Genomic DNA, 27,357 nt, shown 5'->3' with positions numbered 1-27,357 from the left:
GGATTCATTTCTCCTCTCAATGAACCGCAGCTCCCCCAGTGACGGCAGCACTCATGCAGCTCCAGGCCATGATACTGCCACCACCGTGTTCGGCCAGGTATATTCCACCAATACCTGTTAATTATGCGCAGCCTCACAACTTTGTTCAATTCCCGCAAATTCCCGGCCAATCATTAGCATTTTGGCCCATCAAATGTGTCCGCCACATGTCAACTGTCTGACAAATCAAATGTGTCCCCGCCGGGCCCCACTCATTCCTCCCTTCCTTGTTTACTCTGCCGTTCTTAATGATATGGTTAGAAAGCTATGAAACGTCATGTTTTTCCATTGGGCCATTAAATCAGCTAACATTATTTCATACTTTTTTGTTATTTGTCCAGTGAGGCTTGAAAAGACAGAAAATATTTTCTTACAGGCCACTTTTTTCTAATACAGAAAAGCCCAATTCTGTGATTATTTAATTTCAGAGATTTTAAGTTATTTTTGCGCCACTGAAAGTTATAAAATATTTTAGGTATAATATGTTGAGTAACCACTGAGAAGCCTATCGGAAAATGTATCTTTGATTATAGAGAGTAATTTTATTTTTTAATTATTATATTGTTACTGTTAAATGTATTTAGAATTAATGATATCCCGGCATATAGTCTGTGTACAAGTACTGTACATAATATAAATCAAAATTAATTATATTACATATTTAAATATTTGTAGTTTCTATCCATATAGATGAGGCATACATCTGAATGTGTCTGGTTAAATATATATAGAATTTCAAATATATAATAGAATTTTTTTAAATTCTAAATTATAATTACATACATTTGTATTCAGTATCATTTGAGTATATCTTTGCCGGGCCGAGTGTCCTGGCTTTCGGTGCTCAAAATATGGTCACCCTGAAATAATGCAGTTGTAGTTCAACCACAGCCGTCTCCACAAAGAGCATGAAGCAGATAATTGGAGGGTTTATAGCTGTGGAATAATCGCTTTCAATCACAAATCAAATCAGGAAGCATCTTAATGGATTGTTGACAAAGCATAAAAGGGAGGACGAGAGAGAAAATGCCAGGTGAAGCGAAACAAAGCTGATTGTACCTTGCGGAAAGAAAAGAGAAAACAAAGAGCAGATGAAGATAATTACAGGACGTGTTGAATACAGTCATGGAAATGAGACTACTGGTACTTCAATGTGGAGCTAAGTGAGGCCCAGGCTTCAAATTCCATTGACAAGGAATTTATAAAAGTGCTAGGGTTGTTATTGCTCATTGTCAATACATAATATTTATCTCTAAACTCTTTAAGCAGCAACATTTTTTGCACATTTCACTCTTAAAATGTGCAAAAGCATGACAACGGTGTGATATGCCGTCTCTTTTGTACATTTCAGTGAAATGGTAGACGACAGAGGCTCATTTTATGTAAATGATACCAAGAATGCAACATCCTCCTGCTTGCTTTTTGTGGAAAATACATTAGCCGTTTGGAGAAATTGCATTTTGGAGTTATCGCCTGTTTGCATTGTGACATGCTATACAATTCATGCAGATTAGTGGCCCCCCCATCCATTAACCGCAGATATACAGTAATCCTGCTTTGTCCTCCAATACGGTGGCGGTGCATTGTTGTGTGACTGTTGAGAGATTACTATGCAGTATGTCCGATACGGTGTACATATTCTGTGACCATTTTATGTGCACAAAAGGAGACATGGCTACATCAGCAGTTTGGATGCACGCTCACATTGTGCAATGGGAGCCATGCATGCACGCATATATGCATGCATGCATGCCAGCATCATCAAACCCCTGAACAGCAAAATTGCAGAGCTCAGCTTGGCATTGATGTGTTATACAAGTACTACAGTACGGGGATATTTCTACTACACACACACAATTCCCTTCACTTTGGACAAAGGATATCATGTACCAGTCACAGTATTTTGTAATAACATTTACAATTATAAACGGGAGAGTGCCCCTTTTGATTCACAGTATATTCTCATATATGCCACGCTTTTTAATGAACATTTGAGCAGTGGAAAGGGTTTAATCTGTTTCTTTTCTGGGTGAAATGACAGGTTTGCTGACTGTATGCCTTGGGGGGGTGTGGGGGTGTCTCCCTTCACTGACTCTCCCCTTTGCAGTCCAAACTCATTAAGTGCAATAAAACTCTATCGAGTGTCCTATTCAATTCCAGAACCACTTTGACCGCCATTCACACACATACACACACATACACACACACACACACACACACACACACAAGGTCGAGGAGGACCATGGATAGTGTGACTTTGAACTCTCGTAGTTTGTTATTTTTGCTTTATTTCATCCCCCAGACACACGCACAGTATGCTACTGGGATTCGTTATTAATAAGTTGAATATTTTCTTAGGGCATAGAAAACCTGTTTCAATACAGTTTAACATTAGAGCCCTCGAGACATAAAGCACTCCTTTAGTCACCTTTACACTCCTATTACCCAATATAGAAGACATAAGATGAAATAAAACATACTATAGACTCACATGTTAGCAGTGGGAGAGTTCCTTTTTTTTTTTTTTTTTTTACACTTCCAGTTTCTGTACAGTACTTCCTGCAGTGGCTATTGTCTTAATGTGACATTACTGACACCTAGTGACCAATGTAAAATACTACACATCTTTGAATGCGTCTTGTGAATGCCTTATATATTTGTGTTTTAGTTCATTTAGCCATTTTTAATGCTTGAAAATGGTTCATTTACACAAAAAAGATACATACAATTTGCTTGAATATGCATTTTTTGACTAATAAGCTCTATTCATAAGACAGTATAGACTCACGTTATCAAAGAACGCAACGCTTTTTTAAATTTATTTTTTTTACTTCCTGTTCTGAACAGCACTTCCTGTGGTGGCTATTGACATTACTGACATCTAGTGACCAGTGTAGAATACTACACATCACATCTTTGAATGGGTCTTCTGACCGCCTTATATTTGTATTTTACTATGCTTGAAAATGCGTATTTAGGCCAAAAAAAAAAAAAAATTCAAAGATTGGCTTAAAAAAGCATATTTTTTGCTAATAGGTCGCATTCAAGTACGAAATGGCATCATTTTATATATTTTTGGAAATTATAGAGTGAAGCCGTGAAATTTGACGCGTGAAGAAGGGAGGGATTACTGCGCTGCGTAACGGATGCCAGCTGGAGCAGCTGTGCTAAAGCCCGGGCATGCGCAGGGGCGGAGCAGGTGGGTTACAACTGCACAAAAGCGTATAGGTTTTTTCCATTCAACTATCCTTGATAAAATAATTGGAAATGTACTGGTCATTTCCCACCCCTTTCCAACACAATGCATGACACATTGTTGCTGTTCATTTGTCAAATCGTCATATTTTCACTAATCTTACACGCAGCTTCTCACTTGGTCAAAGAGTGTAAGAAAACATTGTTTGTCGCTACTGGATGGTGGAGTGACAGATGGACTATTTCTGCTATTTCAGTCGTTATCAAACCTCTCCAGCTTTGAGCAAGGGTGCCAATCTAGAACAATGGGGGAAACCATGACTCAGGCCGCTAAAAATAACGAGTCTGGCCGCCACAATGTGGATGCATGCTCTGATATGTGTAAATGTGAGGTCATTTTCATGGGGGTAAAGGTCGATGCAGAAAGGCTGCAGAAAAAAGGAGGAAGCACCTGCCGATGCTCTGCAAACACACAACATGCGCAAATGTACCAGACCTCCTTCCAAGTGTTTCCACTCGGCTGCACTTTATACAGTATGGTCACACTGATGCATGAGTGGAATCCTTGCAAAAAGGTTAATTATTTTATGTTTTACTATAGACTGATGCACAATGTGACATGAATTTAAATTTACAAAGCCTGTTTACGGCATTCTAAATATGTTTAACATTAGAGCCCTCTAGACATGGAATAACACCCCTATAGTCACTTTCACACTCATCTTCTAGTGACCAATGTAGAATGCTACATATCATCATGGATTTAATATGAACATAACCATCAACCCTCCTTCCATCAATGGTGTAACATCCTGTAGCCAATTCAGTCAGGCCTTGAAAACAAAAGCAGCATGTACACAAGTAAAATGTACAGTCGTCCCTCGCCACTTTGTGCTCCGTCACGTTTTTTCAAAATAGTAAGTCATCGCTACTTCGTGGTTAACGGCCTATTGTTTTATTAATTCATATTTAACCAAATATAACATTAAATATGATTAATAAATGAATTCCACGGCTTTTTAAATTAAACATTTAGCACTATTTTATTATTATTTTTATTAAAACATTTTTTAAAAAGATTGAAAAGGGGGCTTTATATTTAGCGTCATCTATATTTGGTCAATACAATATTGAACCATTTTAAAATCATACAGAAAAAATTCTATCGTTTTTACATGTATTAAAAACAGGAACACTACATATTTTATTTAGATTTATTAAAATATTTTTTAAATTAATTAAAAAGGGGTTTAATATTTTGTGTCAGCTTACATCTGGGTCAATACAATATTGTACCCTTTTTAAAATCATACAGGAAAAATAGTCATTTTCATAAGCTAGTGTTTGCGTTGTCCAAGGCCAGCTGGTAAAATAAACAACGTCAAGCTTTCATTTCTTCTTTACCAGTGAAATCAAACAGACTTGATTAAGCTAAAAATAATTAAACATGTAAATAAAGGCTAATGCATTACAGTGAAACATTTGAAAAACGAGACTATGAATAACGTGGAATAAAAAAAACATGCAAGCATCTAATGAGGCTACTTTGTTGACTGGCGGATATTTGTTTACGTTTCATTACATCCTGCTGGAAAACAGGAAGGCTTTATCTAATGAAGCCCAGAATCCAGACAAGCGATTGTTTAAACAAATTATAAAATGATGAACCTTAAAGCTGCGTCGTCTTCTCTCCGTGTGTGCGCGTCTACATAATCACTCTGTCAGTGCTTAAAATTCCAAGCTTCCTCTCTTATCCTGATTGCAAACACTCTCTCTGGACTCCTGATGCGAACACAAAGACATGATCAGACACATAAAAGCATCGTTAGCGTGATTGCACTCAACTTGAATTCATGCCGCATGCTGCGATGACACTAATTAACAGGAAGTGGCAGCAAAAAACAATACTGACACGTACAGTATCGCACCAATGTTAGTACACCCCTCACATTTTAGCAACCATTTTCATGGCAGTTTTGGTGAGGCTGAACTGTAGAAGAAATGATGAAATATTCTACAGGTCGTTTCACTGACAGAGGATCGAACCAGCAACCATCAGGTTGGGAGACAACCCGAACCTGAGCCATGCCACCATGCACAGAATTTTATGCTTTTTAGCAGACAAATTTTAGAATTTGAAAAAAAAAAGCACAAACAAGTTAAATGAGATGATCGATGATCGAACCAGCAACCAGTTGGGGGCACCATTTAATTTGTCCAATCATATTCAGCAATAAAAAAAAATGTCAGAATTTGAAATCTTGGAAAGTAAAACTGCAGAATGAGCTTTGATCTGTAGAAAAAAGTTGAATGAGTACAGAGGGGTCGAGGGACGAACCAGCAACCATCAATTAGGAAACAACCACTACCTCCTGAGCAATGTCACCCTTTAAAACAAGCAGAATGCTTCAGTAATGGAAAATATCCCACCGCTAGATGGCGCCAAATAAATTGCCCATTCATTTTCAAATGGGGGAAAACTCACAGTAAACCTGAAATTACAGTAAATGTGGAATTTTGCAGACAAAAAAAAGAGGTGGAATAACTACATGAAGGAATTTGAGGTCAAATTGCATATGAATACTGAAGCTGCACTGAAACAGAACGAATGTTCGCCGTACGAAGGATCGAACCAAGAACCTTCAAGTTGGGGAGACAACCAACCACTCTATGAACTGATGCTTAAACAGGACACATAATATAATAAAGGAGGTAATTACATCCTGAAGCTTTCATAAAAGACAACATTGGAGAAATTACAGAGGAAAAACCTCAAAACAGTTCCAAAAGTTATTTATCGTTGTGTCATCTCGAGGCCTTTCCGCAGTCTGAAACCTTACAATCCGTATGAGGCACACTCATGTCATCAAAAGAAAAAAATAAATAAAAAATACAGGCCGGCTGCAATGGTACACTAAACTTAATAGATTTTGGGGACCTGCTCAGTGAGCAGAACCTGCAAAAGCATCCGCTGACATCTTTTAGACAGTCGCTAGTCAGCCCTGTCAATTTTATTGATTGTGCGCTTAGTTTGTGTTTTATTCATCATGTTTTATTGTACTGCTGCTTGTTTTGTGTTTTTAGTCGTCGAGTCGCTCTCGTGTACAGCTTGTATAGCCATTATTGCTTTTGTTAAGTTGATTACATGTAAGGAAAAGCGCTTTAATGCCCAAGGATACGGGAGGACGGAGAATCGAACCAGCAACCTGAGCCGTGCCGCACCACAGGTCTCCTGTTATGCAAAAGTTATTTGAATGTCTTAACAGTAAGAGAATATCACCACAAGGTTAAAATGCACCAACTGTCACTTTGATTTTTGTGTGTTTATTATTATTAAATGTTATACATGACTGTGTTTAGAGTCGTGAGATGTAAATATTAGAGATGCACGATATCTTCTTTTTCACACCGATACCGTTAACTTTATGCTTCTCAAGACCGATATGGTACCGATAACTTTTTATATCTACTTTTTTTTTTTAATTTCACCGTAGTTTTTGCACACCTGGAGATAAGGACTTAGGATTTGACCAACTGTAGCTGTTGATTTGTCTTAATCAAATATCATGACATTACTACTACTACATCACTACTATCAGGACAACCAGAGTATAGTGGGGAGGGAGCCACCTGCTCTGGCCCAGCAAAGTGCACTATATTCGGACACATGCTCTGAGCAGCCGGTGTGCAGCTATGGAGGTCAGGAGAACGGGAGTATAGGGTGGGAGGAGCCACCTGGCATGGCCCAGTAAGGTGCACTGGATTCGGGCACATGCTCCGAGCAGCAGGTGTGATGCCAAGGAGGTCTGTGGCAAACCTTTTGCTCTTTTCAAACGCTGTCCTTTTCGGCACTTCAAATGGCTAAGAAGGTTTTTTTGTGTGCTGAATTTTTCCCCTCATCGCAGAGCATTTGGTACAATGTCCTTCCTCTGAAAGTGAATAATTGTTTACAAGTGAGCTCAGGGGAGCTACGACAGGCTGTTAACGTCACCGGCAGGAGAAAAAAGGAGTGCTTGATTTGCTCACCTGCCACAGTACGGGTAAACGCGCCTCACTGGAGCCTTTTTTTAAGTATCCGTTATTGGAGCTATTTTTAATGCTATCAGATTTATTGGTATGATGTCATAATTCCAATGATAATTATCTGGCAACCCTAGTAAATATGTAAAATTGATGGAAGACATAATTAATGAGGACACACACGCTCTAACAGGAAACATAATAAATGATAGAGATGGAGCTGATAGAAGTGTCATTAAAGGTGAGAAGCCCATCAAGACACCCACACAGTAAGTAAGGTGGTGAAAGAGGAGTACAATTATCTCTAGTGTGCCCATTTCGTTATTGAATGTGCAGCAGCATATAAATGAGTTGTCAAATTAAACAGAATTGTCTGTATGTCAGTAAGCATACAAAGGACAGGACGGGGTCCTTTGTATGCTTGCTGACAGTCAAAAATGAACATTATTGTCTACATTCAGAAGCAGCAAGCCTAATATCTTTTCCTAAAGCTTATTAATTGTGGGCATCCCTGATTGTATTATGTATTCTGTATTATATTGCACAAAATCTGGCCAACTTTGTTTTTAAATGGTGAAAATCAAAGCTAGGTGATGACATAATGGATGCAGCTGGCTGTAATTCAAATCTTTAGCCTGGTTTCGGTCCGCTGAAATCGGCACATCACATAAAAAGGCAGATTTGCATCAAAGTGTGCTGTCATGCGCTGCGTGAGCTCGAGCACCACCACTCTTACTACAGTACATGCGCACATCTGATGAATAGGTAACAATGTGCCTTTGCAAATATAATAATGCTCCTTTTTGACTGACATTTTCTACTTTTTGAGATGGTTGAAACTGTAAAGATATTGCATTTCAGCTACTTTAAAATTGTGCATCTCCTGTATGAATCAAAGCTGAAAGCTATGAGGGAATTGCAAAGAGGTCAGTGGCTCTGCTGGCCTGATTTCTTTGGGCAGCTCATTGCTTGGGGTCTGCGCCACCTCTATTTTGCTTTTAATAATTAATTTAGTCGGCGTCGGGGATTTTTCGTCTAATGTGTCCCTGTGTTTTTGTGCACATATAAATGCTTCTTAAAACATACCAGATGATGCAGCTCTTGATATGTGTGCGTTAGGGTTGGGTGATACTGCAAATTCTGATACCAAGTATAAATACAAGGCCAGTACAAGGCCACTTTAATTATTTGGGGATTTTCCTTTAATAAGGACTTTAATAAAGACTTTGATAAAGACTCATGCATGAGCAGTGTGATATATACATGGAGAGAATTATTGCTACATGATTTGAGCCTAAATGAGTGAACTATCAGATGCATGACTGGCCAGCCATTGTATGCATCACTTGCTGGATCTATTTCACTATCAATCACCTTGTTAAAAACACCATGTTGCTCTACAATCTGCCTGCAGGTTATCATGGCTTTATGCTGCCCCCTACTGTTTCGGCCTGTAAAATAACATTGTTGAGGCTCAAAGTTCCCTACAGAGATATAGAAAGACAAATCTCATGTAAGATAACAAGTTCAACGTTACACAGTATACAGCCAGTTAAAATGAGCCAAATGAGATTTAGAAAATAAAATGTGTTCATCTAACAGTATTTAATATTTAGTTATTTTCTCTTGAGTTTCCCGATTTGCGTCAACAATTTTACATAACTCAATTACATAGCACGGAAAACGGGGGTAGAAAAAAAGAATTTCCCTTAGTATGAGGGGGCACCCGGATTTGAACCGGGGACCTCTTGATCTGCAGTCAAATGCTCTACCACTGAGCTATACCCCCACACCATGACGATGTACAACAATAGACATAAATACATTGATACAGCCTTACTCATAGCGCTGTTCATGATATATGGTTAATTATTAGCAAGAATTTTACTCAGCTAATAATCTTTGCAAACACTCCCGATAAATTGTGGTAAAACGTACGTCAACGCTTGACGCTGACATGTGACGTCATTGTAGGATGTGACGTATTGAATCTGCGACACATTTCAGTTGTATTGAAAAGAAAGCTCGAGACACCGCACTATAATGGTAATAAAATTCTCATTTTTACTGCCGATTACTTACATTAACCTCATCGCTTCTGTACATAACGCTAACTGTATGTTTCAGTGAATTGTTTATGACTCTTTCGTATTTTCTGTGGCCTCTTAAGGCAGTTTATTGTGAATGTGATTAGTCACTAAAGCTAATGCTAGCCAGCTAGCATGGAACCTGACGGGCTTGGTTTCGGTTTATATTACTGCAATATAATTGCAAAACACTAACAGTTTGCTCTTAATTTCCATGTCAGAATTCTCGAGGGGTCCAAGATCTGCTGAAAGACAGCGTACCTGTGGCAGGCTTGTGTCCACAGGGGGAATATGGAGTGCATGATACCCTGCGCAGTGGGTGAGTCCAATATACATACAATAGGAGAGATAGTATGTTTAAAGTTTGAAATTAACTGTTGTGTCTTATCGATTAGCTTCACCAGTGTAAAGAATGACATCCTTCCTTCACACCCACTGGAGCTAGCAGAAAAAAATGTAAGTAGCTGAAATTCTAGGAATGAAACATAATTGTGCGACCTCCAAATGAAGTTTAGTTGTGTTAGTTGGTGTATCCAAAGTGCTGTTTTTTTTATTGCCACTCAGCACATTCTTTAAAAAAAAATAAAACTATGTTAGATAAAAAAAAAACAAGAAAACTAAATAAAGAAGCAAAAATGGGATAAAAAAGAGCAGAAATTTGGTGGGTTGTGGTGTTTTTCTATTGGCTTTCAGCACATTCTAAAAAAAAGAAAAACTAAATAAAACACCAAAAATGGGAAAAGGGACTGTAATTTTTCAAGCATAACGTCATAGTATGAATAGGAAAAAGTTTAGAAGCAAAGTTGTAATATGAGAATCATATAAAACTAAGAATAATAAAAAAAATTGAAAAATTAGGTTGGAAAGACATAACGACAAAGTCAAAATATTATATAAATAAAGTCACAATATTCAGAGAAAAAAGGACTGCAAGAAAGTTGAAATGTTTGTAAATTAAAAACAACAGCAACAATTGAGAAATGAGAAGGAAATACACAGCTATAACACAAAGCTTTAAATATTTATAACCTTTTAGCTACGTAACTTCTTGGGTTGGTTTACAAAATGTAAAATATAAGTGGCCCTTGCATCAGACTTTGATTTTGTCAGTATGCGGCCCCCAGTGGAAAACATTTGGACACTCCAAATCACTTATAGGTTTGGATATGAGTATATCAACTGAAATTTTTTTTTTTTTTTTTTTTAGAGAAAGCACGCATAAAATGAATTGTCATAAATGTGTATTTTCTTACAGTTTGAGCTGAACCAAGACAAGATGAATTTCTCCACCCTCAGGAACATCCAGGGTCTTCATGCCCCTCTCAAATTGCAGATGGAGTACAGGGCAGCGAGACAGGTAACAATGCTGATATTCTGCCGGCACTGCCGCTTTGGTCTCATGTCTTCTTGTGCACGTTGATTCCTGTCTTTTCCTCCAGATCCAGCGTCTGCCGTTCTTACAGAGCTCTAACCTCGCGCTTGACACACTCAGAGGAACTGATGAAAACATCGGCTTTGAGGACATCCTCAATGGTGACAAGCATAGAACCTTGTTTGTCATAACTGTCAATGCATTTGTTGCTAAATCTATTTGACTTTGTTTTTTTGCAGATCCAACACAGAGTGAAATGATGGGTGAGCCACACATGATGGTGGAATGCAAACTGGGATTGTTTTAGAATATGAGAGATTTAGGTTCTTGTTTGTTTGCTTACATGCGCGCATCTGATGAAACTGAAGTGACATCTTTTCTGTGATTCCAAACTGGTTGGCAAATATAATAAATGTCTCTAAAAATGTTCATGTTATCTTTTTTTATTCAGCTTTGTACAACCCCTGGCAAAAATTATGGAATCACCAGTCTCGGAGGATGTTCATTCAGTTGTTTAATTTTGTAGAAAAAAAGCAGATCACAGACATGACACAAAACTAAAGTCATTTCAAATGGCAACTTTTTGGCTTTAAGAAACACTAAAAGAAATCAAGAAAAAAAAGATGTGGTAGTCAGTAACAGTTACTTTTTTAGACCAATCAGAGGGAAAAAATTATGGAATTACTCAATTCTGAGGAAAAAATTATGGAATCACCCTGTAAATTTCCATTCCCAAAACTAAGACCTGCATCAGATTAGATCTGCTCGTTAGTCTGCAGTTAAACAGGAGTGATCACGCCTTGGAGAGCTGTTGCACCAAGTAGACTGACATGAATCATGGCTCCAACACAAGAGATGTCAATTGAAACAAAGGAGAGGATTATCAAACTTCTTAAATTATTGATTAAATTATTGATTATTAAATTAAGTTTCGGTAAATCATTTATCACTACAAAAGCAAAACAGCTAACAATACTAGGGAAGGGTGTCACGATATCCGCTAAGAAAGCAAACGTACTCTATATTCAACACAACTCTTTGCATCCTCTGGTTGTTTTCAGTGTTACGACGTTGACGGTGTCGACATTTATGATGCTTTTATAAATTGTATTTTGTTGGCGTCAATGGAATTGAAACTTGACGGTGTGTTTGTACTTGTCTCCACCAGATGGCAGTATTGCGCCATGCTGAATTGCTAAACTAGTAGTGCGGCTGCGCCTACACATTGCGCACTTACCCGGGCGGAAGAAAAAGTGGTTCTACAAGTAGTAGTTCCAAACATTAACCCTAACCCTAACTATCCATTGTGTTGTTAGTGGTGTCTATTACCTCAAATGACATCCGTATTGCTATTTTGATTTGAAGAACCTAAATTTCTGGTATCGATCCGTACATCACTACTTTTCCGGCTAGCTTAGCTTAGAGACGTAGAGGTTATCGACTCATCACAAAGCAGAGGTCAGGTGTGAGTGTCAAGTGTTGTGAGTGTGTTAAAATGAGTGTACTTCAAATGCTGGGAGTGTTGGTGAATCAGCGACTAACTGCGGCTGTCGAATAAATATTATATAGTTATTGGTAATATGGTCAACATTTCCACTTTTTCTCATAACATTATTCCTTTAATTTTATTATTTGATTATAGTATATATACTATACAACTTTTAATAGCAAAACAATACATAGACAGTGTATGCTGCATAAGATTTTTTGTAGCCTTTTAAAAACACATAACATCAAAATGGCCCCAGCCATTTTAAGGTGAGTTACTTGTAAAAAATTAGGATTTAATGTTAGCATGACCTCGCAGCACACACCCTCACAGCATATTTTCATCGAACTTTGGAGGTTTGATTAAAACCATGGTGACATAGTTGTTATGAACTTGACACAGGAAGGACAGTTGGCAGACAAGAACTAAGTGAGTTTCAATACACAGGCAAGAGATCGGTCCAAACAACATGAGGCAAACGGCAAGGTCAAAAGGTCAGGTTCAGTTTGGCAAGAAAATATATCAATATATACAGTAATCCCTCCTTCATCATGGTTAAATGGTTCCAGACCCGACCGTGATGAATGAATTTCTGCAAAGTAGGATTCCTTGTGTATAAAGCAAATATTTTTGTACTTGGAGCATTGAGACCTTCTTCACGACTTTCTAAATATGTTTTTTTAAACATTATTAACGACCACCCCATAGTCATCTGTACACTCCTATTACCCAATAGAATAGACAGAAAATGAGCCATTTAAGACATAAATAAGACCTGACACCTAGTGACCAGTGTAGAATACTACATAGTGTCACGTTTTTCAATGCAGCTTTTGAATGCCTTATATTTACATGGTTGGAGATGAAATCCTCCGCAACCTGACAAGGGCGACAAGGACCACTTAGTTAATAATAAATTTCACCTCCCCTTTGGTAATCTCCAATTATGAAAAGGAATAACACTCACACTCCAATCGATGATTTACAGAATGTATTGAATATAAGTCAGACAAAATAGAATCACAAGTGTTGGATATCCGGGCTGTCTCTTCTCATGTCCTCTTACGGCCTCCTGACCAGAAGAAGAGAGAGTCGCCCTGAGCAATTGGTTCTTCCACCTTTTGTAGGTGTCTCTCAGACAGCTGACGTGTGATCTGGCGCCAAGTGATCTTATCTCTCACATTCCAAGTGAGTGTGTGTGTGTGTGTGTGTGTGTGTGGCAGCAACAGCTGAGAGCTGCGTCTTTTCGCTGACGTTGTAATCTTCCATCAGCAACATTTCTGCACATATAGCAAAAGTAGGCAGCACACTACATCCTAATATGGCCTAGTTACTAGTACTTTTCTATGGCCATTTCAGTCAGCAGATTATGTGAATGGACTTTATTTTATAATCTACTTGCAATACATGTTTGTGTGCTCAGAGCACAAGTTAATAGTATAACAGTATGATAACAGGATCATCCTACAGTATTTTAGTTCATTTAGCCATTTTTATATTTGAAAATGCTTAATTTAGGCATAAAATATGTAAAATGTTGTCCTGTTATTAGCTCGATGTTAGTATTGGCAGATACTCAGGTCTATAATATCGGTATCGTGTCGGAAGTGAAAAAGTTGTATCGGAACACCCCAAGACATGATGCTGCTCATAATTTGATTAAAGCAACGTTATTGCTGAACATTCACACAAAAAAATGAGTCTATCGTCACATTTATGACGTCAGTTTTTATAATTGACACATTTAAATAAAAGAAAACGAGGCACATTTTAAGACACAGAATATTTGTCAGACAATGATGTTCCTCTCAGCTTCTTACACTGTGGATCAACAGTGTAAGACCCCCACATTGATCGATTGGGGATTTCGGAAAACGTTACTACTAAGATAGTCCACCATGAAGGGAAAACAGTTAAATAAACAACAACAAAAAAACCGCAGAGAAGGGTGGCTGCTGAACCTGTCTCTCTCGTCGAGTAGCGCAGATGTCGGGTGGTCAGCAGTGCGGCTGCGCTGACGCATTACGAACATATCCAGGCGGAAGAAAAAGTAATTCCCACTGGCACCTGTAGGATACATATTATTTAGAAAAGATCTCAATAGTCTACTTACTTCCTACTGTGTTCCTGTTAATGATGTTTGTTACCTCAAATGACTGAAGTATGAAAGTATCCATATTTGGATTTGAAGAACCTACATTTCTTATATCCATCCGCATGTTACTACTTCTCGCGCGAGTTTAGGTTAGAGACGCGGAAGTCATCAATAGATGACGAAGGAGACCGCAGGTGTGAGTATGAAGTGTTGTGAGCGTGTTAAAATGAGTGTAGTTCAAATGCTGAGAGTGTTGGTGAGGCAGCGACTAACTGCAGCTGCTGAAGAAATATTTGCAGTGTTCGAAAGAACGATAGCAGAGTACAAGAAAGAACTTTGTCGAACAAAGGAGGAGAACGAGCGACAACGTCAAGTACTGGACGCTCTTTTCAAGCAGCCTCAAGTTGTGTTACACAGAGCAGGTTTGTTTGATTTTTACTCACATGTTTAGTAGCTTTATAGTCTACTATTAGAAACATCCCTGAAGAGATTGTCTATAGCAAGGACACTGTAAATGAATAGGACTGTCGACCAGGCATCCACTTCCGCCATGATGGTGAGCAGAATCCCACACACACTGTTAAGCTGTCCATTCCTCTAATAGAGGGTCCAAAAGACCAGATTTGTCATTTTTCAAGTTTCCCCAAAACAAAGACAGATATGTGTCACAAAAATGTTGTAGATTCGTAACACTGGTTGTTGTAAATGAACAGGACAGTGGTCAAGACTCCGGGGGGGGTTCCTGTGAAACAACCGGGTTGTTTTTTCCCAAGAAGAGATCAGGCAGACACACGATTCAGTCGTTTAACTCTTTTAGTGGAAAAATGTCTGGAAATTGACAAGTACAGCATGCTGGACTCATGCTCACGTTAGCAGGCAGTGATGAAAACCAGGAAGTGGCTAAGCTAAGTGCTATGCTTGTCACAAATGAAGAAGGTCACCACAACATGTCAACACACTAGTGGTCACAAAGAGACACAGCATCTAAAAGAATATTGACTTTTTTATTTCAAAGATGAAAAAAGACAGTTGTTGCTCCAATGTATTTATTTCTAACTGGATCAGTGTTTATATGTCAAACTTGTGCAATGTTGAGCGTTGATAAATGAACAGACTAGTAGGGTTAGTGTAATAACATCAGTGTTAACTTGCGCATTTGCACGCTGCATGCTGGCATGCCAGCGGTCCTCCCTTGTTGTGTTAGCGGCGACAGTGTTGCTTTTGGCAAGTCCTCATAAAGCTCCTTAATAATTACTTTCTCATCTTGTGAAGTATACACAGGCTGGGATCCCTTCACTTTTCAGCGGAAGTAGAATAATGTGACGTCAAACACCATGACTGAAATAAATGTTGCATTGTGAAAATACTTCCTGTTATTTATCCATATACTGTAATATAAGTATTATTATTTTGGTATGTACGATTGTATGTTGAGCGTTTAGCGTAACACTGTAAGGAAGCAAAAAAGGAAAATCCAAAATACTGCTGCTCAGGTTTTATTGACATCTACATGTAGGTCATATTTCTGCAATATAATAGATTTTTACACGTTTATACAAAACTTTTGTACTGTTACTGGCTCCATATTGGTATTGGCGTATATTCAAGTCTGCAATATCGGTATCGTAACGGAAGTGAAAAAGTTGTATCGGGACACCCCTAGACATGATGCTGCTCTTAATTTGATGAAAGAAACTTTATTGCTGAACTTTCATAGCAAAATTTATTTTATCTGAACATTTATGACGTCGTTTTTTATAACTGACATATTTAAATAAAAGACAACAAGGCACACGTTCAAACAAGCAATATTTATCAGACAGTGATGTTCCTCTCAGCTTGCATCATCATGCTCACACACAAAGAATCTCATTGTGTTAACACTGCCAGTCATAAACTACTTCTATTCTTTTAATCGTATTTACTTACTTTTTTGGTAAAGCATGTGTTTGTCTTCTTGTGTCCTGCAGATGTCGGTGAAGAATATCTTCAGCACAAGGAGCCTGAGCCCCCCCACATTAAAACGGAGGAGGAGAGTCCAGAACCCCCCCACATTAAAGAGGAAGATGAGGATCACAGAATCAGTCAGGAGGGAGAGCATCCTGGAGGACTGGCGGAGTTTCCAGTGATTGGTGTCCCTGTGAAGAGGGAAGATGAAGACAAAGGTCAAAGTGAGGAGAAGAGAGAGGTGGAGCCTCCAAGCGGCAGCTCAATTCAACACATGACAATGGAAGCTGATGGAGACCACTGTGGAGGATCACAAGCAGACAACCTCTTCGCTCCACTATCAGATAGTGACGACACAACGTCACACTCTACTGACACTGATGATGAACACTCTAAAGCTGATCAGACATGTCACATGGACAACGCACGCTTGAAATGCTCTCAGCGTGGTCAAACTTTTGAGCACATGAGAGCACACACAGGAGAGAAACCATATGTCTGCGCAATTTGTGGTGAAAGATACTTTGAGAAGGTACAATTGACAATCCACACAAGAATACACAAAAGGGAAAAACCTTTTACCTGTTCTGTATGTGGAACAACTTTTTCACGAAATTCTGATTTGAAAAAACACATGAGGGTACACACTGGAGAAAAACCATATTCATGTCCAAGCTGCAACAAAAGCTTTCGTATTCGAAAAGGCCTCGTACAACACATGCGAATACACACTGGAGAAAAACCATATTCATGTCCAGGCTGCAGCAAAAGATTTCGTATCCGAAAAGGCCTCGTACAACACATGCGAGTACACACTGGAGAAAAACCATATTCATGTCCAAGCTGCAGCAGAAGCTTTTGTAAACGACCAAACCTTGTACAGCACATGCGAATCCACACTGGTGAGAAACCTTTTTCCTGTTCAGTGTGTGGCAGAGGTTTTGGACAAAATAGTCATTTGAAACAACACATGCGAATACACACTGGTGAAAAACCATATTCCTGTTCATTGTGTGGTGCAGGTTTTGGACAAAATAGTACTTTAACAAAACACATGAGAATACACACTGGAGAAAAACCATATTCCTGTTCAATCTGCTATGAAAGCTTTTCTCAACGAAAACCACTTTTAGCACACATGAGAACTCACTGATGAGAAAGTGTTGAGTTGCAGTGTGTGTGATGAAAGATTCTCTTATAAGTACCAAGTTAACAATGCTGTTATATTTAGTGCTGGAGAGAACAGCAGCAGTAAATGAAGCTGTAGGACTTTCAACAAATTGCGAAGATTTTGATAACTTTGACTTTCTAACCACCACCACATATAACATGTGACATTGTTGTGTATGTAACCAGGGGCACTGCTAGGAATTCCGGGCCCCAAACTAACTTTCCACCCGATGCGGTGCTCCTGTGTATAACACAAACTTGTTAGATTGATGGATACTTTGTTACTTTTGCAAGAGAAATTCACTTTTCCAGCAGCTCTGCAGAATATCATTATGAACTTCATCACCAAATAAAACAACCAGGGCAAGACACGAGCGATAAGAAAAATAAGAAACTTTATGTTGTGTTAATGTGCTTGTAAATAAAATACATTGACTGCTTGGTCAGCCGTTGTGGGTGTGACTTATCTTCTTGAACAGTTTTGCTCTGATCAATCAATCAGAGGAGGGAAAAGTGATGATGTCACAGTGGGCCGGTGTGCTGGCCCTGACAGGTGACTCAGAAGTCTGATTGGCTAAAAAAACAGCCCCACTGTTCATAGTGTGCATATGAAATGGACCAGCACTCCCGACTCTGAAGTCTCTGAGCAGACTACATTGACCTGGCAACACGTCGACGCTGAAATATGATTGGACAAAAAAAATGAATGAATGAATATGATAGGCTGCTGGGAAGAAATTAATACTATTTCATGGAACAAACATTACACTTTAAGTTGAAAATGTCAGCAGAGAGGACAGTTCCTTTGGCTGTCCTGTGCGACTTTACCTTATTTTTGTGTGAATGCTATAAGGCTATGTGTGAGATAGAGTATATTGAGGAGATTAATATTCCATCACACGAGGCACATAATCAGAAAGTGGCCTGAAGGAAGGAGATCAGCAGCCTGTCAACGGCAGGCATCAGGACCACGTTTTAGCTTCCTGGAGTGACAAGTTAAGGTTCTCACCCATCCTCTGTTTGGACACATTTCTAACATGAAGCCTAAACCTCCTAAGTCACTACAAGGCGCCACCAAAAAGTAACATTAAAGGCAGCAGCTTTTCCACATCCATCACAGCCACTAATAATGGCACGGCCTCTCCGCCTGCAGTGCCTGAGCAACACGACCAGCCGACAGACCTCAGGAGCATTTTTCAGAATCTCTAAGCTAGTGAGCTAGGAGGAAAGAACTTTGTAGAACTTCCAGAGGTCTACACACAGGACTCCATCGTTGCCTTAAAAGACAACATTCACCACCAGCAAGATGTAAAGGAATGGGAAATATTTTTGACTAGAATGAATGTACCCAAGTTAATGGAGCCATGGGACATCATAAACAGCCAGGGCAATTGACCACATTGTTACAGGCATCGCCTAGGACAGCTAGGTTGTGAGGGACTTTTGTGACATTTGGCCTTGGGCATGTGCAGGGGGCGGGGAAAGACATGCGGAAATGTGTGCGGATACGTTCGTGTGAGAGCACTTTGAAGCTTAGAGTAGTTTAGAGTAGCTTAGGTAGTAATGAGAACCAGATTTTATCACTACTTCAGATGGTTCAAAGCACCCTATAGCTAGACATTTTGGGACAGGAGTGTACATCCCACGTTCACAACAGAACGTGTTGCTATCATATTATCATAGCACTGCAATGGCTAGAGAATATACAACCTGGTACAGTAGGTGGCAGTATGCACGTAAACGTTGGTTGCGACCCGCCATAAACAAGAAGAAAAAGAAGAGCAGTGCGGCTGCACTTAGGTAGGCGGAAGAAAAAGTAGTTCCAAACGACCGCATATCAATTAGACAGGATTTCAATAATGTACTTACTTTCCACCGTGTTCCTGTTAATTATATACCTTAACTTAAATGACTGAAGTATCAAAGTGACAATATTTTTTATTTGAGAATCAGTTTTATAATTTAAATATCAAGTATCTGAGGTATCAACACACCCGTAACCATCCGCACATAACTACTTCCCGGGCGAGTTTAGTTTCCCAGTTGCTAAGAAACAGAGAGACACAGAAGTTAGTAACGCGTCGCTAAGCAGAGATCAAGTGTGAGTGTGTTAAAATGAGCGTAGTTCAAATGCTGAGAATGTTGCTGAATCAGCAACTAACTGGGGCTGTTGAAGAAATATTTGGAGTGTTCGAAAGAACGATAGCAGAGTACGAGGAGGAACTTTGTCGATCAAAAGAGGAGAACGAGCGACAACATCAAGCACTGGACGCTGTTTTCAACCAGCCTCGAGTTGTGTTACACAGAGCAGGTATGTTTCAATCTTACTCGCATGTTTATTGTGTGAATGCTGGCACACCATTTTTAGTCTATTATTATTCCACCCTTTTTCATTGAAAATGAATGTGGAGTTTTTCAAAGTTCCATATTTCTCACAGTTTTCAACCGATTCGGATCGCGTCGAAGACAAAATACTCATATCATTTGGAACTATTTTTGTTCGCAAAGAGTTTTTTTTCCTTGACTGGGAAGGACGTGTATTGCAGGAGCTCTGTTGAAGATGCTGGAAATTTTAACTATTTTGGTGCTTTCCTGACTACACAAGATCAGCACTGCTTGCTGAATCCCCCAACTTTAACTTGGATAGGCGAGAGGTACAGATTCCTTGTAAACTAGTTACAAGGGTCGATACCTGCTAGCAAGTCAAGTCTAACTTCAAAGCGGTTGTCTCGCACTGTGATTGCAGTAGCCTCTATGAAGTCATACTGGATGTCAGTAATGGTGTCACAAACATTATGGAAGAAAATAGAGCACAGACCAAGGCTATCAAAGCACTAAGAAAAGAAGTCAAGGAGTCAAGATGAATATGCAGACTTGAGCGCTGCTCTTAAGGAGGCCCGATAGAACCCTATAGAAGATATCAAGGCTCTGCAGGACGATATTAAGATACTGTTAAATGACAATGCCGCCTTGCGCTCTGCTCTTAAGGAAGCTAAAAACCCTAAAGAAAATAGAGCATTATGCAAGGATGTTAGGGTTCTACAGGATGATATCAGGGCAGTATTGGAAGACAACGCTGCCTTGTTTTTTAGCCTTTTTAAAAAAATACCTCATGTTGAAAGGCCCCAGCCTTGGGGATGGGGTGTGTGAATTACTAGTAAATAAGGTGGGCGATATGGACCTTAGCATGTACCACAATATTTTTGGGATGTATCACAACATGATGATATAATTAAATTCAGCTGAGTCTTGTATAAAAAGCTACAAACCTTATAATGAAATTTAAAAGTAAGCCCACATATGGCACTGGTGTAGAGTGTCCAAAGCAAGCCAGTTTATTCAAGTTGTTGAGGTGGGCTGCTTTCACAACATAAGATCCACTGTCAGTAGTTCCACACACTTGTTTCTTGTCTTCTAAGTCCCATTCCTGGAGAAACCCTTTCAACTCACAATGTTCTCACCCGTGTGTTCCTGCGGAAAAAAACTTGTCTGGAGTCAGGACGTCTTCAAAGTCCAGTCGCTGGTTCTGTAGAGGACCGCGAGGATAATATATGGTTGAGTCGCTCTGCGACGCCACATGTCTGTACTCCATCTGCTCAATGGAAACCAAACCACTTCCATAATTACAGAGGTACCTCCCATTTACCAACGATTTCTTGGTCTATACGCTCCTCCTCCGCCTTCAGCCACGCTCATTTTCTCTCCTTTGGTTGTTTTGTTGTTGTGCTCTGCTTTCTCCGCCACCGCTGGACCAGGCTGGTGGTAGACGTGAAGTGCCAATACAGTGCGCCGTGGCGCACAGTCGCAGGAAAAACACGTCATCAACTCTGCATTTGAAATGATCATTTCTACCGATATACGTCATTTTCTTATCTTTGGAAGGATTTATACCAGTATATAAAAATTATCGCCCAACGTAAATATTTATCAGACATTGATGTTCCTCTCAGCTTGTTAAAATGTGTATCATCATGCCCACACACAAAGAATCTCATTGTGTTAACACTGCCAGTCATAAACTACTTGTATTCTCTTTTAATCGTATTTTTCGTATTAATTGTATTTTTTGGTAAAGCATGTGTTTGTCTTCTTGTGTCCTGCAGACATCGGTGAAGAATATCTTCAGCACAAGGAGCCTGAGCCCCCCCACATTAAAAAGGAGGAGGAGAGTCCAGAACCCCCCCACATTAAAGAGGAAGAGGAGGATCACAGAATCAGTCAGGAGGGAGAGCATCCTGGAGGACGGGCGGAGTTTCCAATGATTGGTGTCCCTGTGAAGAGGGAAGATGAAGACAAAGGTCAAAATGAGGAGAAGAGAGAGGTGGAACCTCCAAGCGGCAGCTCAACTCAACACATGACAATGGAAGCTGATGGAGACCACTGTGGAGGATCACAAGCAGACAACCTCTTAGCTCCACTATCAGATAGTGACGACACAACGTCACACTCTACTGACACTGATGATGAACACTCTAAAGCTGATCAGACATGTCACATGGACAACGCACGCTTGCAATGCTCTCAGCGTGATCAAACTTTTGGGCACATGAGAGCACACACTGGAGAGAAACCATATTCATGTTCTATCTGCCACACAAGCTTTCGTCACAGAGCAAACCTTGATCGACATATGAGAGTACACACTGGTGAGAGACCATTTTCCTGTTCAGTGTGTGGCACGAGTTTTAGAGATAACTGTGTTTTAAAAATACACACAAGAAGGCACACTGGAGAAAAACCATATTCTTGCTCTAGCTGCAACAAAAATTTTCGTCACCGAGCAAGCCTCATAGTACACATGAGATTACACACTGGTGAGAAACCATTTTCCTGTTCAGTGTGTGGTGCAGGTTTTGGACAACGTAGTAATTTAACAAACCACATGAGAGTACACACTGGAGATAAACCATATTCCTGTTCAGTCTGCTACAGAAGCTTTGCTCATCGATCATCACTTTTAGTACACTTGAGAACTCACTGATGAGAAAGTGTTGAGTTGCAGTGTGTGTGATGAAAGATTCTCTTATAAGTACCAAGTTAACAATGCTGTTATATTTGGTGCTGGTGAGAACAACAGTAGTAAATGAAGCTGTAGAACTTTGAACAAATTGCGAAGATTTTGGTAACTTTGCCTTTCTAACCATCACCACATATAACGTGTGTGACATTGTTGTGTGTGTAACCAGGGGCACAGCCAGGAATTCAGGTCCCCCTGGGGGAAAAAAAAGCATTGGGCTGTTGTGACCACACCCCTATTTTTGAGTGGTCCTGTCAGTCAGGGACCCTTGGAACTTTCCAAACCTCCCCTGCCGTTAGAACTGTTTAAAGTTTCCACCTGATATGGTGCTCCTGTGTATAACATAATCTTGTTTATGTGTTTGTACCATTTGAAGGCAATAAAGTTGTTTTAAAAAAGCTGTGCGTGTCAGTCAATTTTTACTCAAAACTTTCACTTCCTCATGGAGACTTTGAACTCATCATTTCCTCCTTTTTGGGGTTCAATCGAGTCAAGTTGGCTCTCTCCTCAGCTCGACCATCGCCCCTCATCTGCAGAACAACCGATTTAAATCAAATACATCGACTCACCAGAGATATAAATTTCCTCCTCAGTCGGCCATTGTGGGTGTGACTTGGCTACTTGAACAGTTTTGCTCTGATCAATCAGGAGGGAAAAGTGATGTCACAGGAAGCGATCATGTTCAGACCGAACCATATCGGATCATTTGGTACATTGCCTTTTCGGTTTGGATAATTGTAATTTGTCAGGTTTTTATATTTTTATTATTTTTAACTTCGCATAAGTTTTAAAGCCGACTCTCAGAAAAGAGCCGAACGACCCATCACTATTGCTGTCTTCGACCGCAGACTGTCCACTACGTCGAGCGTACGTTTCAACGTATCACGTGGTAGCCAAAAGTCACCGATAGGGGGCAGTAGTATAAAGTCATGCATAATAGCGCCCCCGAACAAAACAAGACGAGGAAAAAAGAAGACGGCGTTTGATGGAAAAGCCAAGAAGGCGTTACTGGATACTGTGCTCATTCTGTGTTCTTTATCCATGCGTACACGTACACATATATGTCGTGTAATAGAGTCAACCTCGTTAATGATTGTTTGAGGACGTGTACATTCGTGTGAGAACACTTTGAAGCTTCTCGGTAGTGATGAGAACCCGATTTTATAACGATTTAAACATTTATACAGATGGTTCAAAGGACCCTATAACAGGACGTGTTGGGGCAGGAGTGAATATCCCAGAGGTTAATATATCAATTTGTAAAATAATTTCCAATAACTTGTCAGTTTTGACAACAGAACGTGTTGCTATCATATTAGCATAGCACTGCAATGGCTTCAGGATATACAATGTGGTACAGTAGGTGGCGGTATGTACGTAAACGTTGGTTGCGACCCGCCATGAACAAGAAGAAGAAAAAGAAGAGCAGTGCGGCTGCACTTAGGTAGGCGGAAGAAAAAGTAGTTCCAAACAACCGCTTATCAGTTAGACAGGATTTCAATAATGTGCTTACTTTCCACCGTGATCCTGTTAATGATATACATTACCTCAAATGACTGACATATCACAGTGTCAATATTTTTATTTGGGAATCAATTTTAGAACAATATATATCTCTTATCTGAGTCATCAACATATCAGTATCCATCCTCACATAACTACTTCTCGTGCTAGCTAAGCCTTCCTAGTTGCTAACAAAGAAGACGCAGAAGTTAGCGACTAACTGCGGCTGTTGAGTGTTCGAAAGAACGATAGCAGAGTAGGAGGAGGAACTTTGTCGGACAAAAGAGGAGAACGAGCGACAACGTCAAGCACTGGACGCTGTTTTTAAGCAGCCTCGGGTGTCATGTGTCATTCTTATTCCCGTGTTCATTAACTTGTATTGTACCATTAGAACTATTCCTAAAGAGATTTTCTGTAGGAAGTTGCGTTGTTTTGTGAGGATAGGGGCGTAGCGCCTGTTGGAGATGAAATTCTCCGCACTCTAATGAGGCCACGAGGACCACTTTAGTAAATTAATTTAACACATTTGTGTCCTGCAGACGTCAGTGAAAAACATCTTCAGCACAAGGAGCCTCAGCCCCCCCCACAGTCAAGAGGAAGAGGAGGATCACAGAATCAGTCAGGAGGGAGAGCATCTTGGAGGACTGGCGGACTTTCCAGTGATTTGTGTCCCTGTGAAGAGGGAAGATGAAGACAAAGGTCAAAGTGAGGAGAAGAGAGAGGTGGAGCCTCCAAGCAGCAGCTCAACTCAACACATGACAATGGAAGCTGATGGAGACCACTGTGGAGGATCACAAGCAGACAACCTCTTAGCTCCACTATCAGATAGTGACGACACAACGTCACACTCTACTGACACTAATGATGAACACTCTAAAGCTGATCAGACATGTCACATGGACAACGCACGCTTGCAATGCTCTCATGTTGTTCATTATGAGTATGCAGCATCTCATTTGACATTTCCTACATCCTCTTACCTGCATGTGTTGATGAGCCATTCGAAATTATATGAATATGAACATATTTAGTAATAAAAAACACAGGTAACAATTACCAATAATTTAGCCGAACTAACATAAGGTTAGTCAATTCTGACGGAGGGATTTGAGAGGAGAGAAAGTTCATGTCTGTATTTATTGTATCAAGTCAACCATTCCACTCCGGCATCGGACCAACCAGCTTTACTAAGTACAATTTTCAGGTATTTAAAGGTATAATTAAGCAACGTTTATTTAGATTAGAGTTTCACGTTAACGACGACATAATTTTCCAGATAAACCCACATGCTACAATAGTTATTAATCAAGATGCTTTGTCGAATTCAAAAAGACAACAACACGTTTTAAGCCTCAGTAATTTATTTGTCACAACAAAAACAACACCGCCGAGAATGCTGGGAAAAGACGTCACGATGCCGGAAGTAGGCAAGAAGGCGCTTCGTCATTAGTGCTAAATTGTAGGTCTCACCAGCATAAAATATCAAAAGTTTCTAAAGACCTGTGCACCAACACACAGAATTATATTTAATATTATTTGGACAATAAACTACAGAACACAAATAATATTTTGGTATTCTATCATCCGGTTATTTAAATGTTTTGCGTATGTCATTCAAAATCAATTTTCAATGACAAAATTCCCACGTCAATATGGAACTTTATGTGGTTTGGTAATAAATTTTGTGATTTACTGTTGGAAGTGATTCAAGACAAAAGAAGAATAATTTCTTTGACTGAGAAGAGCAAAAGGTTGGTCAAGGACGGCGGTGAGAGTGGGGAGAGAAGAAACTTAAGTTCTGTATTTCACTGTAGCAATTCACTGAAACTTCACTGCCTTCGGACCAACCGATGAAGCAATAACCCCGCCATATATTTAAAGCAATATTTGCAACATGTTATTTAAGTTACGGTGTGCATTTTTTTTTCATTTACATCGGCAGCCACATCGTACATTGTTCTAATGCTAATTATTTACACACTATATAAATGGATTAGGCTAAATTGATTTTCAGTGAATATTTTATCATTAAAACCAAAACCGCTATGAATGATGGGAAAGACGTCACGATGCCGGAAGAAGATGATGGATATCCGGTAGGAAAACGAACGTACTCTATATTCAACACAGAATGCGGCCAGATAAACACAAAATATTGTGGTTGATTAATCAGTCTTTAGTCCTGAGTGTAAAATTAAAACGTATTGCGTCTGTTCTTATTCAGTATTAAGTATTTGTTAATTAGTGTTGTGAATAGCACGTATAAAAGAAAGACAAAATGCACCATTTTATTAAACTGAATCACAAGTATATTGGCAAAAAATTGTATATTGTTTCAAGTTGACGGTGTCGACATTTATGCTTTTGCAAAATGTTTTTTGTTGGCGTCAATGGAGGCGATACTTTGACGGTGTGTTTGTACCTGTCTCCGCCAGATGGCAGTATTGAGCCATGCTAAATTGCTTAAACTACTGCACGATAAACAAGTTGATCTTCAGACACTTACTGCCTCAGGGGACTCAGCTGAGAGGTGCAAAGTCAGTTTTCATGTGTGAGCGGAGAGCAGCTTCGCCCAAAAGGAGTGCTTTACTCAGGATGCTGTTTCGGACAACAAATAACATTCCATCTGGGTCAGTTTAAAGCAGACGGTAGCCATAATACATGTTATGCCTGGGGTCCCCAGCTGCTGGGCCGCGACCCAATATGGTTTGTTGAACTTGTGCTGTGCAGGAAGGCTCCGGGAGAATTTGACACACTGGACGGGACACGGATGTGTTTGTCACAAGTGTTCCTTCTCCTGGAGCTGTGTGGTAATTGCTCTACAAATCACAATGACTGCTGGAGGGGGTGGAGAGGCAGCAGGCCTTGTTGCCATGGCCACAGATGCACTTCAGCTGGCAAAGAGCGGGATAAGTCTTAATTAACGCTAATGATCAGCCAACACACACTCAGTGGATGACGCTTAATGACTGCACTTTTTCCTTCATAACAGCAAGTCGATATCACTCCCTTACTGTGCACTTTTCCCTTTTCTCACTTTACAACTTTTTTCTTGTAATATTATGACTTTTTTTCCCCCAAAATATTACAACTCTACTCTCATAATGTTCAGTTCATTCTCAATATACCTACTTTATTCCCGTATTATTCAATCTTTCTTATATTACAACTTTATTCTTGTAAAATAATATATTTTTATTATTTAAACTTTATCCATGCAATGTCATGACTTGCTATTATGGCTCCTACTATAACTTTTTGCTTTGAACAATACAACTTGATTTCTGTTATATTATGATTATTTTCTATTATTAGGGCTTTATTCTCAACATTTCCCTCTGTAATATAACTTTCTATTTTATTTTTGTAATATTATGATTTTTTTCTGGTAATATGTAATATTTCCTCTACTAACATAATATT

At 39.5% G+C, this 27,357-nt stretch overlaps 2 protein-coding genes and 1 non-coding gene across 3 annotated transcripts; 2 read left to right on the top strand and 1 right to left on the bottom strand.

The window, feature by feature from the left end:
- Positions 1–8,971: 8,971 nt before the first annotated feature.
- On the bottom strand, positions 8,972–9,043 carry trnac-gca (transfer RNA cysteine (anticodon GCA)). Its single transcript has one exon. It is a non-coding gene; the product is annotated as a tRNA-Cys (tRNA).
- Positions 9,044–9,176: 133 nt separating this feature from the next.
- Positions 9,177–11,140, top strand: pomp (proteasome maturation protein). The gene is made up of 6 exons (XM_054765732.1): positions 9,177–9,300; positions 9,563–9,660; positions 9,737–9,797; positions 10,597–10,698; positions 10,781–10,874; positions 10,953–11,140. Exons 1-6 carry the CDS (start codon positions 9,298–9,300, stop codon positions 11,018–11,020), a joined length of 426 nt encoding a protein of 141 aa, XP_054621707.1. The 5' UTR covers positions 9,177–9,297; the 3' UTR covers positions 11,021–11,140.
- Positions 11,141–14,467: 3,327 nt separating this feature from the next.
- On the top strand, positions 14,468–22,801 carry LOC129174393 (zinc finger protein 774-like). Its single transcript, XM_054766377.1, has 4 exons — positions 14,468–14,719; positions 16,268–17,383; positions 19,504–19,725; positions 21,518–22,801. The coding sequence occupies exons 1-4, from the start codon at positions 14,473–14,475 to the stop codon at positions 22,393–22,395; spliced, it is 2,463 nt and encodes an 820-aa protein (XP_054622352.1). The 5' UTR covers positions 14,468–14,472; the 3' UTR covers positions 22,396–22,801.
- The last annotated feature ends 4,556 nt before the right edge of the window (positions 22,802–27,357 follow it).

This window comes from Dunckerocampus dactyliophorus, chromosome 21 (genome assembly GCF_027744805.1).
Source record: "Dunckerocampus dactyliophorus isolate RoL2022-P2 chromosome 21, RoL_Ddac_1.1, whole genome shotgun sequence".
NCBI lineage: Eukaryota > Metazoa > Chordata > Actinopteri > Syngnathiformes > Syngnathidae > Dunckerocampus > Dunckerocampus dactyliophorus.
Note: the sequence above shows the minus strand (reverse complement) of the source record. Positions and strands in the feature narration are given on the sequence as shown.

Bases quoted from the DNA above. Each gene is read 5' to 3' on its own strand.
- LOC129174393 (XM_054766377.1), top strand. From the start codon at position 14,473: ATGACGAAGGAGACCGCAGGTGTGAGTATGAAGTGTTGTGAGCGTGTT. The intron at 17,384-19,503 runs TGAGAACTCACT...CGCGTCGCTAAG, and splicing joins AAAACCACTTTTAGCACACA to CAGAGATCAAGTGTGAGTGT. The intron at 19,726-21,517 runs GTATGTTTCAAT...TGTGTCCTGCAG, and splicing joins AGTTGTGTTACACAGAGCAG to ACATCGGTGAAGAATATCTT.
- pomp (XM_054765732.1), top strand. The intron at 10,699-10,780 runs GTAACAATGCTG...CTTTTCCTCCAG, and splicing joins AGTACAGGGCAGCGAGACAG to ATCCAGCGTCTGCCGTTCTT. The intron at 10,875-10,952 runs GTGACAAGCATA...GTTTTTTTGCAG, and splicing joins CTTTGAGGACATCCTCAATG to ATCCAACACAGAGTGAAATG.